At 39.9% G+C, this 16,420-nt stretch overlaps 1 protein-coding gene across 1 annotated transcript; it reads left to right on the top strand.

Moving 5' to 3' along the window:
* Positions 1-5,596: 5,596 nt before the first annotated feature.
* LOC307248861 (endothelin-3) lies at positions 5,597-16,078 on the top strand. Its single transcript, XM_080025393.1, has 4 exons — positions 5,597-5,850; positions 7,512-7,710; positions 12,504-12,656; positions 14,189-16,078. Exons 1-4 carry the CDS (start codon positions 5,778-5,780, stop codon positions 14,268-14,270), a joined length of 507 nt encoding a protein of 168 aa, XP_079881519.1. The 5' UTR covers positions 5,597-5,777; the 3' UTR covers positions 14,271-16,078.
* The last annotated feature ends 342 nt before the right edge of the window (positions 16,079-16,420 follow it).

Raw genomic sequence — 16,420 nt, 5'->3', positions numbered from 1 at the left:
TTCTGACAAACATTACAATGGATACTAACATGATTTGGGCATTTCGGATTATAAATCATCTTTGAATTGGTTGTACAACATATCACATGCTATTCATTCAGGGGTGCGATGGCCACCCCACTCTAGCTCTGTGGCCCACCTTGGCCACCCCCAGTCAAAATTTCCTGGAATCGCCACTGAGACACACACAACTCCGCGTTCAGGCTGCACAGCACATTAATCGCAGGTAGCATTTTGAGCTAAATCTGGCCACTTTCCAAATCCAAGACTCAATAGTTGAAACATTCTCTGAACTGGGTTGTCAGACAGCAGTGTTTCCCATTGATCATAGACTTTGTTTTGTGAAGCTTTTTCATAACAGGTATACCTATTGTAGAATTTATTCTGTGTATGTTCTATTTAGGCTACTATTTTCTTCTCTTCTAAGGAGATTTTAAAAAAAAACATTTCCTCAGTGTCTCATTGATACAATCAGCTTTTAAAGTGCACCAGAATTTAACGTTAAAATATAAGAAATTTCTGGTCCCCAACCCTAAACCCAATGTTCAACTCAAAGGTGCGCCACTGGCCTAGCCCTTGTGATAATAACAATAATAGATTATCTATCTATCTATCTATCTATCTATCTATCTATCTATCTATCTATCTATCTATCTATCTATCTATCTATCTATCTATCTATCTATCTATCTATCTATCTATCTATCTGTGTAGGGTGGTGTGTGTGTGTGGGGGGGGGGGGGGGGTGAGGGGGTTGTCAGGGTCGGTGGGGGGGCCCAACTGCAATGACCCAGCTTTGGGGGGGCCCAGCTTGCAGAAGGTTGAGAACCCCAATCCGTTTCCTTAATTCTACTGAGTAAACACAACTCTTCAGTTAAGTAAGACTAACTTGGTTTAATTACGTTAACTGCAATTTCCATTTCCAAGTAGATATAACTCAACTTTAAGTAAACTTAACCAGAGGATATACAGTAAACAACACTTATTAGTTAAGATGTGGATGGATGAGGATTAATGAAGAAAACTGTATAAGCTTCACATGTGCAGGCAGCTCATGTCAAGTTGTCCCTTCCAAGTTTGATGGTAAATTAACAGGAAAGTTCAGTATTTTTGAAAAACATTACCGTTCCGTAAAATAACAGCAAAGGACTGTAATTTAACAGACTGCCTTTTATTTTAACAGTTAAATGCTGTTTTTATAAATAACAGGTAAATGCTGTTGAAATCCTGCTGTAAATTTACAGCAATTGTTTACAGTGTAATGTTCAGATTTCATTTTGATGAATGGGCCAATGTAACCCATACCTCCCTTGTAATGGCCATGTGTTGTGAGGTAACGTTCTCTTGGGGGAGGTATGGCCTTCAGCACACCATTGAAGGGATGCCAATGGAGATTATCCCTCGTTTTATTTTCTCCACTCTGTGCATACATTTCATCTGGCAGTGGGTATCATTCATCTCTTGGATGTTCCCTGGGTAGATGGTGTGGTTGTACAGCTGGGCACACCATTACCCCCCAAACCCTCTGGAGTCTGCCACTGCTCATCTTCTGGTGTGCTGAGCATGGACTCTCCTGTGTGCTATTCTTTTTTGGGCAATCGCTCTTCAGATTCTCCAGTTGTGGTGCAGTATTTTTCTCCAGGAGAAAGATTGACCGCCTGGTGAAGCCTCATTGTGGACGGCACAGCCTGAAGGTGAGCTGGCAATCAATTTATTTTATTTATTTATTTCAGGTTTATGGAGCAGAGACAATGCATACTGATGAAAACATTTTAAAAGAAATGTAACGAATTTGCCAAAATTAGCCAGAAGGCTATTTTACATTCGCTGTCCCTGGACTGATGCTAAGAGGGCACCCTGGAAATATCAAGCTTTAAATAAAGCAGCTTTAGCCCAACACATTAAAAGTTGATTATTGTTAATAAACATAAAAACAGTAACAGTTTTTCAATTATTTCACTGCATCCTCCACATCTTGCTCTCCTATGTAAAACAATTTAAACTGTGATGGTCCCTCGCTCAGAGCTTGGTACAGGGGCAAAGCTGTTGGGATACCAACTCCTTGGTGGACAAGCCAGTCGGCCCTCCTCTTCAGTGTGCTACTTCTATTTCATATGGGGCACCTTCGCCATGGATTGCTCAAAGTAGTTCCAGGTCCCCCTTGTGAACCAGTTCTTGAAAATGTCTGTACAAAAGAGGTAAATGATTAATACGCTGCTTGTACTGTGTGCAGGGCCTGTTGCTAAAACAAAAATGCCTCTCTAATTTCCTTCAGGAAGGGCTCAAGGTGTTGCCATATTGCAGGTGGTCCCTTCAATATCGATGTCCATATTTTGCAAAAGGAGGTATAGTAGGAGCATTATGCTTCCTCCACTTTGGAAAATATTAATTTATAAAACCCTGGGGTAGCCTGTTAATGTGACGCACCGAAATGCTAGGCTTGTTTGCCATAGTTCTCTGAAAAGTCAACATGGACTACACGTCCGTTTACAGGGAGGTTCAGCTTCAAGGCCCGGGAGAATATATTGATGCCTGATATTATAGAGATGGCCCCTGGACTTCTGGAGCCAAGTGGCAAACGTTTCCACCAGCTGTTCTTGGGAGTATTCTTATTGTTTTTTCAATTTTATATTTGATGTTGCTCCAGAATATTTTTTGAGTTCTTTGTCAGCAGTAGCCCACTGAAGGTAGGAGATGCTGTAGCTCTGTAGTGGCTTATGAGCTGATAGGTATTATTGCTGCATTCCTCACATTCCTCATATACATGGCTTGCTTGCACTGTCACACGTGATGGCATGTGTCAGGGTCTCCAAATTAGATGTGTCAATGATGCGCATCTGGTGGAGCTTTTAAAAAGTAAAAAAAAAAGTATTTTCATGGGAGCTCTAGTGAAGCATGTCTCTCATGTCCCATCTCTCTCTCTCTCTCTCTCTCTCTCTCTCTCTCTCTCTCTCTCTCTCTCTCTCTCTCTAGCTTTGCATACTTGGTATGTAGCTCCTCAGCTTCTGTTTAATGGAACAACAGACTTCTCCTTAGGGATGTGTGTGAGACTTGCCAAAGGAGATGCTCTGTATTTTTCTGCTTTCTGATCAGCTTTTCTCAACTTATCCTGGCGTTCCTCCATCTCTCTGATTAGGCCTACATATATAGGACTACATGTGTCATAGGCGTGTGCACATGTACATATGTACAGCATCAATTTAAATTAATACCTTTACCCAAAATCTATATAAAGTAAAGTTGTATAAATAAAGGATGTGTTTGTATACTGTATTAGGGGTGTAACAATACACGTATTCATACCGAACCGTCACAAATACAGACCACAGACCCCGTGGTTCAAGAGGTGAACCGTGATATGTAAGTATGTGCCTAAATAGCGTTAATATGACTTAAATATGACAAATGTACAGGGGTGTTTTGATTGCGGTGCAGAACCTATTTGAGAAGTTTATTTTTTTGAGAACTTTGTTGTTTGCAGCAGCATTTATTTATAATGAAAAAGACCTATAAACTGCAATTGTAGCTAATGCTGCAACAATTTTATTTTTTGGAGAACTTGCAGCAGTATTCTTTTTATATATTTAACCGTACTGTACAGAACCAACCCGTGACTTCAAAACCGAGGTAAGACGTTTGTGTAGTTACACCCCTAATATACAGGTGAAACTCGAAAAATTTGAATATCGTGCAAAAGTTCATTCATTTCAGTAATTCAACTTTATAGGTGAAAATAATATCTTATACAGACTCATTACATGCAAAGTGAGATATGTGAAGCCTTTATTTTTTATAATTGTGATTATTATGGCTTACAGTTTATAAAAACCCCAAATTCAAAATCTCAGAAAAAAGGATTTTAAATACAGAAATGTCGGCCCTCTAGAAAGTATAATCATGCATATGTACTAAGTACTTGGGTTTGGGCCCCTTTTGCATGAATTATTGCCTAAATGCGGCGTGGCATGGATGCTATCAGCCTGTGGCACTGCTGAGGTGTTATGGAAGCCCAGGTTGCTTTGATGTGGCCTACAGCTCGTCTGTATTGTTGGGTCTGGTGTGTATCATCTTCCTCTTGACAATAGTCCATAGTTTCTCTATGGAGTTCAGGTCAGGGGAGTTGTCTGGCCATTCATGCACAGTAATACCATGGTCAGTCAACCAGTTACCAGTGGTTTATGGTACCGTGGGCAGGTGCCAAGTCTAGCTGGAAATGAAAATTGTCATCTCCATAAAGCTTGTCAACAGACAGAAGCATGAAGTGCTCTAAAATCTTCTGGTAGACAGCTGCGGTGACTTTGGACTTGATAACACAGTGGACCAACAGCAGCAGAAGACATGATACCTCAAATCATCACTGATCCAAATAAAATGTTGCGTTTCATTTGGAAATCAAGGTTCCACAGTCTAGAGGAAGAGTGGAGGGGCACAAAATCCAAGGGGCTTGAAGACCACTGTCAAGTTTCAACAGTCAGTGATGATTTGAGGCACCATGTCATCTGATGGTGTTGGTCCACTGTGTTATCAAGTCCAAAGTCACCACAGCTGTCTACCAGGAGATTTTAGAGCACTTCATGTTCCTGTCTGTTGACAAGCTTTATGGAGATGCTGAATTACTTTATCCAGCAAGACTTGTCCACAGTGCCAAAACCACAAGTAACTGGTTGACTGACCATGGTATTACTGTGTTGATTGGCCAGACAACTCCCCTGACCTGAACTCCATAGAGAAACTATGGACTATATTGTCAAGAGGAAGATGATACACACCAGACCCAACAATACAGACGAGCTGAAGGCCACTATCAAAGCAACCTGGGCTTCCATAACACCTCAGCAGTGCCACAGACTGATAGCATCCATGCCACACCGCATTTAGGCAATAATTCATGCAAAAGGGGCCCAAACCAAGTACTTAGTACATATGCATGATTATACTTTCTAGAGGGCCGACATTTCTGTATTTAAAATCCTTTTTTTTTATTGATTTTATGTAATATTCAAATTTTCTGAGATTTTGAATTTGGGGTTTTCATAAGCTGTAAGCCATAATAATCACAATTATAACAAATAAAGGCTTCACATATCTCACTTTGAATGTAATGAGTCTATATAATATATTAGTTTCACCATTTAGGTTGAATTACTGAAATAAATGAACTTTTGCACAATATTCTAATTTTTCGAGTTTCACCTGTATAGCCTGTATATTTTAAAAAAATATATATTTAGGTTTTTCAGCACAAAACAGATACAGAGCTCGTAAATGACTTTAAATATTAACTGTATTTTAGTTTTGTTATTTTGGAATTAAGATCATTTCATTTCATTTTTTAATTGCAAAATTTGTCGGCTTATGTGGATTAAGTCATTTAGGCCTACACAACTATTCAACAACTAGTACAGTCAACTCTTCCTCCATAAACGCGTTCTGCTCGTCTGCTATTGTCAGCAGTCATATTTCAATTTGTTGGACTGAAACACTTTTATTTTGAAAAGTGCAGTGTGTGGTGTTGCTTCGGACTTGTCTCACGAGTTGTCAGCTCGTGATAAACCGGAGTCTGTCGGAGGAAGGCAAACACACAGCGTCAGCCGCGTAGAGGTGCGTGCGCTCAGCAAGCAGACAGTTCATCAGGCTGTACGAGTACTCCTAACGACAACAGAGAACACGCGGACGCTTTGGAATTGTCTTACGCTATTCTACCTGTCTGCACATTTCAACAATTTTTTTTTTTCTTTTGAAACATTTTTCTTTATTATTCTAATGTTTCACGTGTGATGGCTAATGCGCCTTCGGTTGATGTGGGAGTGCTGTTCTTTCTTATCGTGGTGGCTGCATCTCTGGCAAACGGTGAGTTGTAAGCTATTAGTGGGTGGTCTATTTTATTCTGGGCCTTTAATACATAAATAGTGTTCACAAAAAGGAGTGATGGAGAAGCCTAAAAGATCAATTAAAACATGCAATTGGCGATTTATCAGTCATCTGTGTGCAATAAAGAACTGTTCCTGTAATTCTATAACATCCACAATAGGATAGTGTGAATGTCTGTTAGGATGTTGTTTTCACTGTGTATTAATCTCCTCATCATGCAGTGTTTGGCTGTAGTGCACTCCATGTAAATAAACTAGTAATTGAACTACATGTTGTAGTAGATTGCTAGTAGTTCAACACTATTCATATTTTTTCTTTGAAGTTAACTACTGAAACTGCAAGTATTTTTGAACCATAAAAAGAAAGGAATGAATTTTAATTTGTACCATTGCTTCTTTAATTGAAGCCCCATTGATGAGCCCCAGATAATAGAAAAACCCAGATTTGTTTACAACATAAATGTGACATTCCTTGTATTTCAGTCCTTGTGAAGATAGGATGGCTTTGTTACAGGCAGGTTAGAACTCTGGGCTATTCATCTTCAGCTCACCTGTGAAAATATTTGGTTATTGTTTTTATTTGCTTTGTTTATTTAGTTATTTTTAAACACATTCTATTTAACCAACATCTTTTTGGTGTGTGTTTGACCTGTGAAGAACAAACTGGCACTTTTTAATTTCGGCAATGAACTCTAAAAAATGTTTTCGTCTGGCACGTGATTTTTTTTGTGTGATATTTTGTTATAATGTTATAATATATGTACATTGGCTATTTGATCACTTACTTTAAAAGTAGCTTAAGTCAACTGTATAAGAGTTCTCCCTATAGGGCATCTTTGCTGTTGTTCAACATCTTCCAGTGTGAACTCATTGGTAGTTTTCAAAGCTATCCTGAAAAGGTAGCTTCCCCATCACTGCCATTGTGTGGCCATATTGAACATAATTGTTCAACCATGGAGATAATGGCAAATACCAATCTGAGGTGCAGAGCCCAAAGTAAATTCACATAACAGATCTCATGTCTCTACAATGATGTAACAGAGAATATAAGCACATCCTTCTTTGTTTTTGCTATCTTTACCAATGTGTGTTATCTTTTCCATCTAACTTTCAAATGAAGATAATAGGTCCATAACTGAAACGTTCATAAGATCATGTATTGCCATTAGATTTGTCTACCAATGAGGTCATCACTTTGCTTGTTGCAGAAATGGCAGTCAGTGACAATAGCATCTAGTCACTGAGGTCTGAGGACTTAGAATAATAAAGAGGTTCCATGGACTTGCTTAGAAGTCCCCGTCTTCCCCAGCAAGTGGTGTGAAGAGTACCTGACAACCCTACTTGAGTAAGAGTAGTGATACCTTACAAGAAAAAAGTCACATATAACACTTGGGTAAAAGTACAAAATATTTTGATGATAAACAATTTACAATTTAATAAACTCTTCATATTTTTCTTATGCAAAAATCTTAAGTATGTAAGTAGAAACTTTAAGTAGGCTAATCAGATAAATGTAGTAAAGTAAACAATGCTATTCCCTGTTGTATTACATCCAGCGATACTATTACTGCTATATACTATTTTAGGCCAGAGATAAAGAGTTTTTCTCAAAGACTTTCTGAAACGCTCTTGACCCTGCAGGATCTTCTTCTAGCAGAGATGTGAGCCAGAGGAGGCAGGAGGGCGAGGTGCAGCCCAGCACACTGCTGCCCAGCGGAGTGGACCTGCTCCAGCCGCCCGGGGCCAGGCGGCGCGCTAAGAGATGCACATGTTACACATACAAAGACAAGGAGTGTGTGTACTACTGCCACCTGGACATCATCTGGATCAACACACCAGAGTAAGAGGCAACCTCCAAACATCTGCCTGCCATGGTCTGTGTGTGTGTGTGTGTGTGTGTGTGTGTGTGTGTGTGTGTGTGTGTGTGTATGTGTGTGTGTGTGTGTGTGTGTGCTTGCATGTGCTCTTCAAAGGTTAATGGGTATCAATCATGAACTTACATCAACATCATAGGTAGCGTTTACACCAGTCTTGTTTATTGCTGTTGAATTGAAACCTGGGGCGCTGAACTCCCAGGTGTGGTTGGGGACTCTGGTCCAGTTAAAAGGGCTGGTCAAGGGCCGCTTGTAAGTGAACTGTGGAGCAGTGTGAACCCCTACAGCACCAATCACAGTAAGCTTAGTTTTTACACGTCATTTCACCGTCACACATGTGTTATGAACATATTTAGCGCACGTTGTCTGAGCCTAAAATTGAGATGGATTTCCCCCTTTTATCTTTTAACTGTCTGACCAATCATTGATCACCATTTCAGTGCACGTGACTTTGTTTACAATTTATATTCAGTTTGAGTTTTTTTTCAACGCTTTACCGAACCATCTTAAAAACAAAACAATGTATCCAAGGCACATCTGGTGCCAATCAAGGGAGCAGACCAGTAGGTGTGTGAGCACAGTTAGCACATTCATGCTGATAATGGCCCAAATATGTGAATTGGGGAGAAAAAAAGGCACTAAGCTCTGTGTTCAATGGACACTCCAACACTCTCGAGCTTCGTAGAATATGGGGGTAAACTGAGCTGCAAAACAAACCAGGCACCGTGACTTTGTGAACTGTGTAGATTTGATTTAATCTGAAGTGGTCTAGACCCTGAGCTCTCAGGTATTTTTAATTCCAATGAGGATTTGTGACAGTAGCCAACAGGCAGTTGAGTTCTTTTTGTATGTTACTGAGTGGCCTTCCAATTTTAAATAGAAGGAACCCTTTTGCAAGTTTACACACTTCCTTTTTCTTTCCGCTGACAATTCTATATGGAAATTATACGCCCACGAGTAGCTAATCTTCTTCATTCTTTCATACCAAAACCAACAGCCTCAGGTGGCTTTCACTTGCCAAGACTACTATTTGTCTTCTCCTGGTATCCACTCCATCAACATTCTTGTACGCTTTCTTTTTATTGTTTTTATTTTGAATCAGAAAATGTCAAACCTAAAAATATTGCTCTTGATTTGGCATGGGTTTGGCGGAACTAAATCCCATTGAAACTTTATTGATTTATCTTTGGCATGAAAAATACATCAACAACAAAAGCAAACTGCGCCCCTGCCAATGGAAGACACCATCTGATGCCTGTCTGCAGCATCAAGCAGATTAGCAGACACACTTATCCGTTCTTTGTAGACTCTAAACAATGGGCCTCATGATTGGGTTCCTGAAGAGTATGATAACACGTATCTCAGCCAGTCATTTAAGGAAAATGTGAGAAAATAAAATGATATCAGGTGATCTATCTCCCTTCAGTCCTTTGATTACAAAGTGCAACAGAGTTAAAGTCTTTATCCTGCAGAGGGCAGTGCAGCAACTGTTTTCTGTTCTATCAAGCACACACGCACAACTCCTCTCTGCAGAACTTCATGGGTTAGAGCTTGACATGTGAAGTGCATCATGGTCATTGGTCACTCACCGCATGAGGCCATTCAAATGTGTTTGTAATCCCGGGAGCATGCCTTGATGCTGACTGAAAGGCATATACACCTTACAGCATCTGCCCAACAGCAAAAACCTCCGTGCGATGAGATCAAAGACGGTGCATCCTGATCGGGCATTTTTCCCGCAGTAATGCCATACAGATGAAGATCAAAAACAGTCTTTATCTTCCCACGGTACACAGGGCATGGCTTCTACCATGAGGAGTGAGTCAAGATGCAGCCAGCAAGGTCTTTCTGAGGAGTTTAGTACAGCACCCATGCACCTGTTCACCTCTAAACCAGATTAAAGCTATAGTGCGTAACTTTTTCATATAAATAAATAAATGTATGTTACAGTCAAGCCATTGCCAAATGAGTTGACACAACGTTAATTAAGCCTATCAGCTCCCTGAAACTCTCTGTATGTCTCAGTATGGCAGCCCCGACACAAGCATAGGAGCTAAGAGAGATCCCAAGAAGCGGCCAAGAAAGTTATCCGTTGTTGGTTCTACTGCTAAGAAAAAACTTTGACATACAGCAGAAGGAATCAAATCCATTCGCGATCACCGAAGGCTTTCCTCATGTAGATGTACCGACAGTGTTGTTGTAATTACTCAGAGATCCTCATGGGGGCGACAGAAGTTACGAACTATAGTTTAATTAGTTTGCAGGCTAACCACCTTTCCTCTGGCCTTTAAAGCTCCCATATTATACACTTTTTGGTTCTATTATACACCATATTATATGGTCTTAGTGGTCCCTAATACGGTTTTCTTTAATTGTTTGCTGAAAAAAACTTTCAGATAATTTATTGTACTTTGCTTAAAAAGAGCTGCAGCTCCCCTCGTAAATATACAATCTTTGAGCTCCCCCCGCCCCCTGTCCGGAAGCGAAGCCAGGTACGCCTCGCCCTCTGTCTGTCAGGGCCGTGGACCAATAAGTAATAGGGGTGTGGGCTGCACAGTGGAAGCTTCTGGCTTTCCAGTTTTTGAGGTCAGAAACGAGGAGAATTCTGACTGGAGTATATTGGGGGGGGGGGGGGGGGAGAGGTGGGGGTTTCAGAAAGGGGGAGAGTGAGAAAAGGAGAGATTGTTATTTTTTTAAATATTTTGGCAGTCTCTAGGCACACTGTGGACCCATGGATATGTTAGAACACATTTAAAAAGTGCATTTAGCATAAAAAAAGAGAATTGGTGTTTTTCAGAACAGCCTTGGTAGAAATGGAATCAAATATATTAATACATATGTTTTAAATAGTGTCTTATGGCTTGTAAATAAAAGTGGAATGTTTTCTATGACCTTAAAATGAGCCTTCTATATCTACATAGGAGCAGGGCGTGCCGCCATGTTTACAGTAGCACAGAACAGACAAACTCAACATGCTTACGTGTTTAATACTGGGTGTACACCAGAAATCCACCTGTTGGAAGACCAAGAAGAATTGGTCAATAACTAAAAACATCCTCACCTCAACAATTAACATAGTGAAAAGGCCTTGAGGCAGAGGTGATGCCATCTTTAATAACAAGCCACTGTAGCATCTGTAAATTCTCCCAAAGGGAGGGGTTCGCAAAGGAACATTGAAATCTAGAATCTCAGCAGTAGATGATGCAAAAATAAAAAATAAATGTTGTAAATATATAACTCAGGAAAATCTGCAACCAGTATTTATAAGTTGACCCCTGGATCTAATGGAGCAGTTGTAGCTCGCTATTGATGGAAGGCTCGGGTGGGAGTGTGAAAAGGGGAAAATATTTGGTTTGACAAAAATGAATCGCCTGAAATACTACGCGTCCTTGGAGGCGGCTTCTTAAGTACCTGCAGCTGTCAAACTGGGTTGACCTTTTGACTTCAGTTCCCTGACTGCTGAAGTTTTTCGGTTCTGGATAGGGTTAGGGATTTAATATTTAGTGCGAAAGAAATAACTGCAACAAAACAAATCGTTTTGCCAGACAGCGTGTTAACCTAGAGCTAAAAGTTAAAGGTCAAACAAAAGGTCCGTCCGTGCAGGTAGGTCACAAATCGTAGGTGATGTCGCTGGAAAAATTATTTGGTTCGATAGGCTCCAAGCATTTAGATTGTCATCTATGTCTCATCTACTCATTTGAATTGATATATATTGAATGACAAGTCTTTAGGGTAAACATTGATTAACAGTATGCCCTGTACACAATCCTCAGAGACCAGTGCAGGGATACAGGAATGTAGCATAGGAGAGACTTGTAACATATGATATCCCATCTGCCATACCAGACTGTTATAATGCAGGGCTGCCACACATTTGAAGAATCTCACTCCCTTTAATGGTACCCTGTGGACCACTTTTGTGATCATAAGTAACAACGTGGAGTTTTTACGAGCGAGTCTGTGTCTGTTTTGTATTGTGCATGTGGATGAACATGAGTGAGCTCCTTTGGACAGCCCTGGTTAAAGCCACTGTACAGAATGCAAATGATAAACTGAACCTTTAAAAAACAAAGATGACATCATAAACCAAATGTAAAGATTATGAACAGATTTTTTAACGTTGTTACGAATGTGCCAAGAGAGGCAGTGAAGACATAGCTAAGTCGCAGGCGAACCTGGTGGTAAGCAATATGATTTAAACATATTCTGCTTTGCAAAAGTTTTTTGAGTGAGGAAATGAGTTTCAGTAAGAAGTGGATGAAAACATGACGTTTGTGTGTGTACATGAGAAGTCAGCGAGGTTAACCTTTGATTGTAACACTACAGGTTTTAAAATACTTGCTGTACAAAAAATACACCGCTTAAATAAGCTCTGGAAACGGTTATGTAAACACAGGTCCCACCATAGCTAGCGACATGCTTGTTACAGAGCCTAGGCTGTGTATTAACACTAGATTTTATTTTCAGCACACAGTTCCGACAGGTAGCGGATTGTGAGGAGATATTCACTGATTTTGACAAATAGGGAGTTTGACAACAAGCGTTCTCCAGAATCGCTGACTCAACCTTTAAATCAATTCCTCTGATGCACTGACAAAACTGAACATTAGAGGTAATCCTCTGCCTCAAGGCTGTATTGGTGTAATGTCAGTGTAATGTACAAGTGTTCTGTCAGTCACCGCAATGGATGTTTGTGTGTGTGTGTGTGTGTGTGTGTGTGTGTGTGTGTGTGTGTGTGTGTGTGTGTTTGTGTTTTTAGGCACACTGTACCATATGGCATGTCCAGTTACCAGGGTTCCCTGCGTCACAGGCGCTCCGCTGGTACCAAGCGGGGGAAGGGGGGCGCCATGTCCCAGCGCTGTGTATGCACCATGCACACTGACTCTGACTGCAGCAGCTTCTGCATAGACAGGTAAGTGGACCATATGAAAGTGTCATAAATAAAACAAGATTTCCTTTTCTTTAGGCGATGTGAACAGTGAACATATCCTCTGACCATTGCTCCATAGCATGCCATCTAAAACACATGTAGAATTGAGCTGCAGGTGTCATAAGCAGATCAAAATGTTAAACTTAAATACAAATTCACCTGCATGTAACCGTTGTGTGAATGCGTATCCGAGGGGGGGGGGGGGGCGCTTGTGGTGTAGTGGTTATAGAGCAGCAGACCTGGTTCAATTCCAACCCAAGGTCAGTTCTCTGCATGTCATTCCCCTCTCTGCCCCATTTCATCTCTGTCTCTCTGCACTATAAATAAAGCATTGAAAATCCCCCAAAGTAATCTTAAAAAGATAAAAAGGATGTGTATCTGGCATGGCTAATTTGCCCTTTGCTAAGACACGCCCCGAACACACAGGCTGGCCAATCACAGCACGGCATAGGACAGGCTCCGAAACCCTCTCTTGACTCCTTTGCGCTATTGACTCCTTTGGAAAACAGTTAGATTGTCTTACTTTTCAAGCATTTCCTGGTGTTTGATTGTTCGAAATGGTCAAATGTGTGCTGGGCGGCACCTGTAATAGTGACACCTGGAGAGGTTGAAAGGAAAAATATTTTTTTTCTCTCTCCAAAGAGAGCAAATAGAGACAGGAGGAGCACCATGCTAGCTCAGGTAGCTTGTCAGACTTAGCAACTTTAACTATGGGGGGCGGGCTTAGCCAAGGGTCAATTAAAGGAGAGGTTTAGAGTTGTTCAGGTCCATCTTAATACTGTGCTAATGTGCCCATATGTGCAATAGAAAGAGTTACTGGCCACTGTGATCATTTCTCCTGTCAATACCATTCACTAAGTGCTCCCAGACCAGCCCAACCATGAGGGTATTGTATTAATCCCGACCATTAGTTAAACCAAATATAAACACTTTCAAAATTGGAAAAAATCTATAAACTTGGCCTGTCTTCTACCTTTTGGTTATTGGCTAACTATACATGCATAAACAAACTTCTTTTTAAGTCATTCCAATTGGATACAGATGAGAAAGTTTTGTTTGTTCATGGCAAAAGGAATTCAGAAAACAGTTATGACTAATGTTTCTGGGTGGCTGGCTGACTCGTATAGTATCATACACCCAAATGTGACTATAAATGGGAAACACATAACCGTTGTGGATAGTTTTTTAAATACCTTGGCATCATTTTGGATTTGCATTAGAAAAGGTAACATTTAACATTAAAACTGTTCAATTTGGATGATCTAATTGTAGTATTATTAAACCGCATATCTTGCTGCAGGCAGCTAAGTTATACATGCATGGGATACTTTCTCACTTTAATCAATGCATGATCAGTTGAATGACTTAAACAAAAACACTGAAAGTCCTGGATCAAATGGCTAATAGTTACTATTATAATTTTCAAATAAGGACTGGAGGTGACTGAGTGAATTATGTTGAAATGAGTAACACACAATAATGTGACCTGATGTTGTTCTATGTATTTTTTCCAGCAGGAAGACGAGGTCACCCACAGCAGAGTCTGAAGTGGACAAGAGGACAGCAACTCAACGTAGTGGACCTTCTATGAAATGAACAATTAGGTGGCATGCTCATAACCTTAAAGATGGACATGTATTATCTTTACATAGGGACATCCCGCTATTTGGACAAAAAATAACAAGTGTATACGTTTCTGTAGATGGACGCGTGATTGTAGTGCACTAATTGCCTTTTCATTAGCCTGATAGTTGAATAAGCGCAATGCTGCTTGCTCAAAGAAACTGAAAGTGAATGGTACCAGCAGGGTTGCTATTGGAGTATGTATGTGCCCCTAAGCACTGTATTTAATGACCCTTGTCATAACTGGTAATGGCTAACTTTTTCCTCCTTGAGTTGACCATGAAAGACTTTGGTAGAATATTCAATTTACACACGTTGCACGATGATGAGGCCACTTCAAGAGCAGCCAACTCCACCACCTCAACCCTTACTATTAAAGCATCACCTCTCACAAAGCCACAGGGTCAACATTTGACCTGCTGCCTGCCTCTCTCAGTGTATGACAGCCAGTCACTTAGCATTACTGTTCAAACTTTAAAAAAATTGAAAGATGTAATATATCATCAAGTTGTCAAGGTTTCATCTGTTCTTATTCAATTAGAATATTGCAACTTTCAGTGACTTCACTTTTACATTAAAAGAATAGTTCAACATGTTTTATTGTTAGCTTGTTGCCTCACTCTCTGGTTGAAGACAAGGTTACGGAAACCGCTCCTTTAACTATGCGTGCATTTTTTTGAAGAAGAAATGGGCAAAGGGCGCTCATCCATAATTAGCTTAGTTCGAATACTGATAGTCAATGGGAAGTGTTACCCTGCCTCCGACCGACATTCAGAAGTTAAACTTCAACACTACAACATCACTAAACTGTCCTGTGTGCTTGTTGTGACTTGTTTATTTATTTCTTATGCCCGAACCATTGCAGATGTGCTTGTCAGTACGTCAACAAAACAAAACAGCTGTGTTTCCGAGTAGATTTTGGTATGTATTTGATTCTTCAATAATATTAAGTGCAAAATATATAGATCACAACATAACGTGGTAAATAAACAAGTCCTCTCAAACACACAGGAGCGTTTAGCCATGTTGTAAAGTTTTTCTTCCGACCAACGGTGGAGGCAGGCTAATACTTCCAATATTTGAGATAAGCTAAGTAGCGATGAGAGACCTTTGCCTTTGTCCCTTTCAAAAATGCACGCACAGCTAAAGGAATGGTTTCTGTCGCCTTGGCTTCAACCCGAGAGTGAGGCACCAAGCTAAAAGATAACATTTTTTTTAACAATTCCTTTAACAATTTGGGAGGCTAAGGAACTGAAAAGAAAAACAGGCAAAACCCCATTCCCCAGTATTTCTTCTATTAGACTGAATCCATGCCCAAAGTCTTGTGTATATAAAATGTGTGTTAATATATAAATTATATTTTCGTACAATACCTACATGTACAATAAAAGTGTGTATAATAAGATGTTTTATATAAAATGATGTATGCTAATCAACAGTCGAGTTATACAGTAGATTTATGGGAGCCCTTATTTGTCATCTGTTTATTGTTAAAATGATTGGGCCACACCAACTACATAACCAATCAATCTGTGCAGAACAGATGTTAAGAATGACAGGACTGCTGCTCTGACATTGATTCCCGGCTTTACATTTGAAATATTTGGAGGATACTTCTGGATTTATCGAAGCATATTACAAAATTAAATAAAAAATAAGTGCTACCTATTTAATTTGACTGGAGGAATGGTAAAATAAATCACTTATTATCAGGCCAGCATCCAGTGGTGGAATGTAACTCCACACATTGATTGTATTTATATAAACCTTAAAGGCCTACTTCACCGGTTTGAATATGAAGGTGTATTGAATTCTGAGATCCTATGTAGTATAAATGTGCGAAAAAAATTGAAATCGGTTCATCCTAGCCTGAGAAAAGGCAGAAAGAGTGTTTTTTTAACCCTATATTTCTCTTTCTCGTGACATCACAGAAAGAGAAATATAGAGTTAAAAAAAAACTTACTTTGTAAATATGTCACAGTAAAAGACATCACAGTAATATTTACAAAGTACGTTTTTTTTAAGCATAAGTGTTGTAATGGCCACACCCTGGACTTTGCAGTATAGTTCACTATCAGTGTTGTGTCCACAGAGACGTGTGCTGTTCTGATCAGCATGGTAGA

Source organism: Ammodytes marinus (genome assembly GCF_949987685.1).
Source record: "Ammodytes marinus genome assembly, chromosome: 4".
NCBI classification, from domain to species: domain Eukaryota; kingdom Metazoa; phylum Chordata; class Actinopteri; order Uranoscopiformes; family Ammodytidae; genus Ammodytes; species Ammodytes marinus.
This window is presented reverse-complemented; position numbering and strand designations above follow the sequence as displayed.

Excerpts from the sequence above, each read along its gene's own strand:
- LOC307248861 (XM_080025393.1), top strand. The coding sequence starts at position 5,778 with ATGGCTAATGCGCCTTCGGTTGATGTGGGAGTGCTGTTCTTTCTTATC. Across the intron at positions 5,851-7,511 it reads GGCTGCATCTCTGGCAAACG|GATCTTCTTCTAGCAGAGAT; the intron begins GTGAGTTGTAAG and ends TTGACCCTGCAG. Across the intron at positions 12,657-14,188 it reads AGCAGCTTCTGCATAGACAG|CAGGAAGACGAGGTCACCCA; the intron begins GTAAGTGGACCA and ends TATTTTTTCCAG.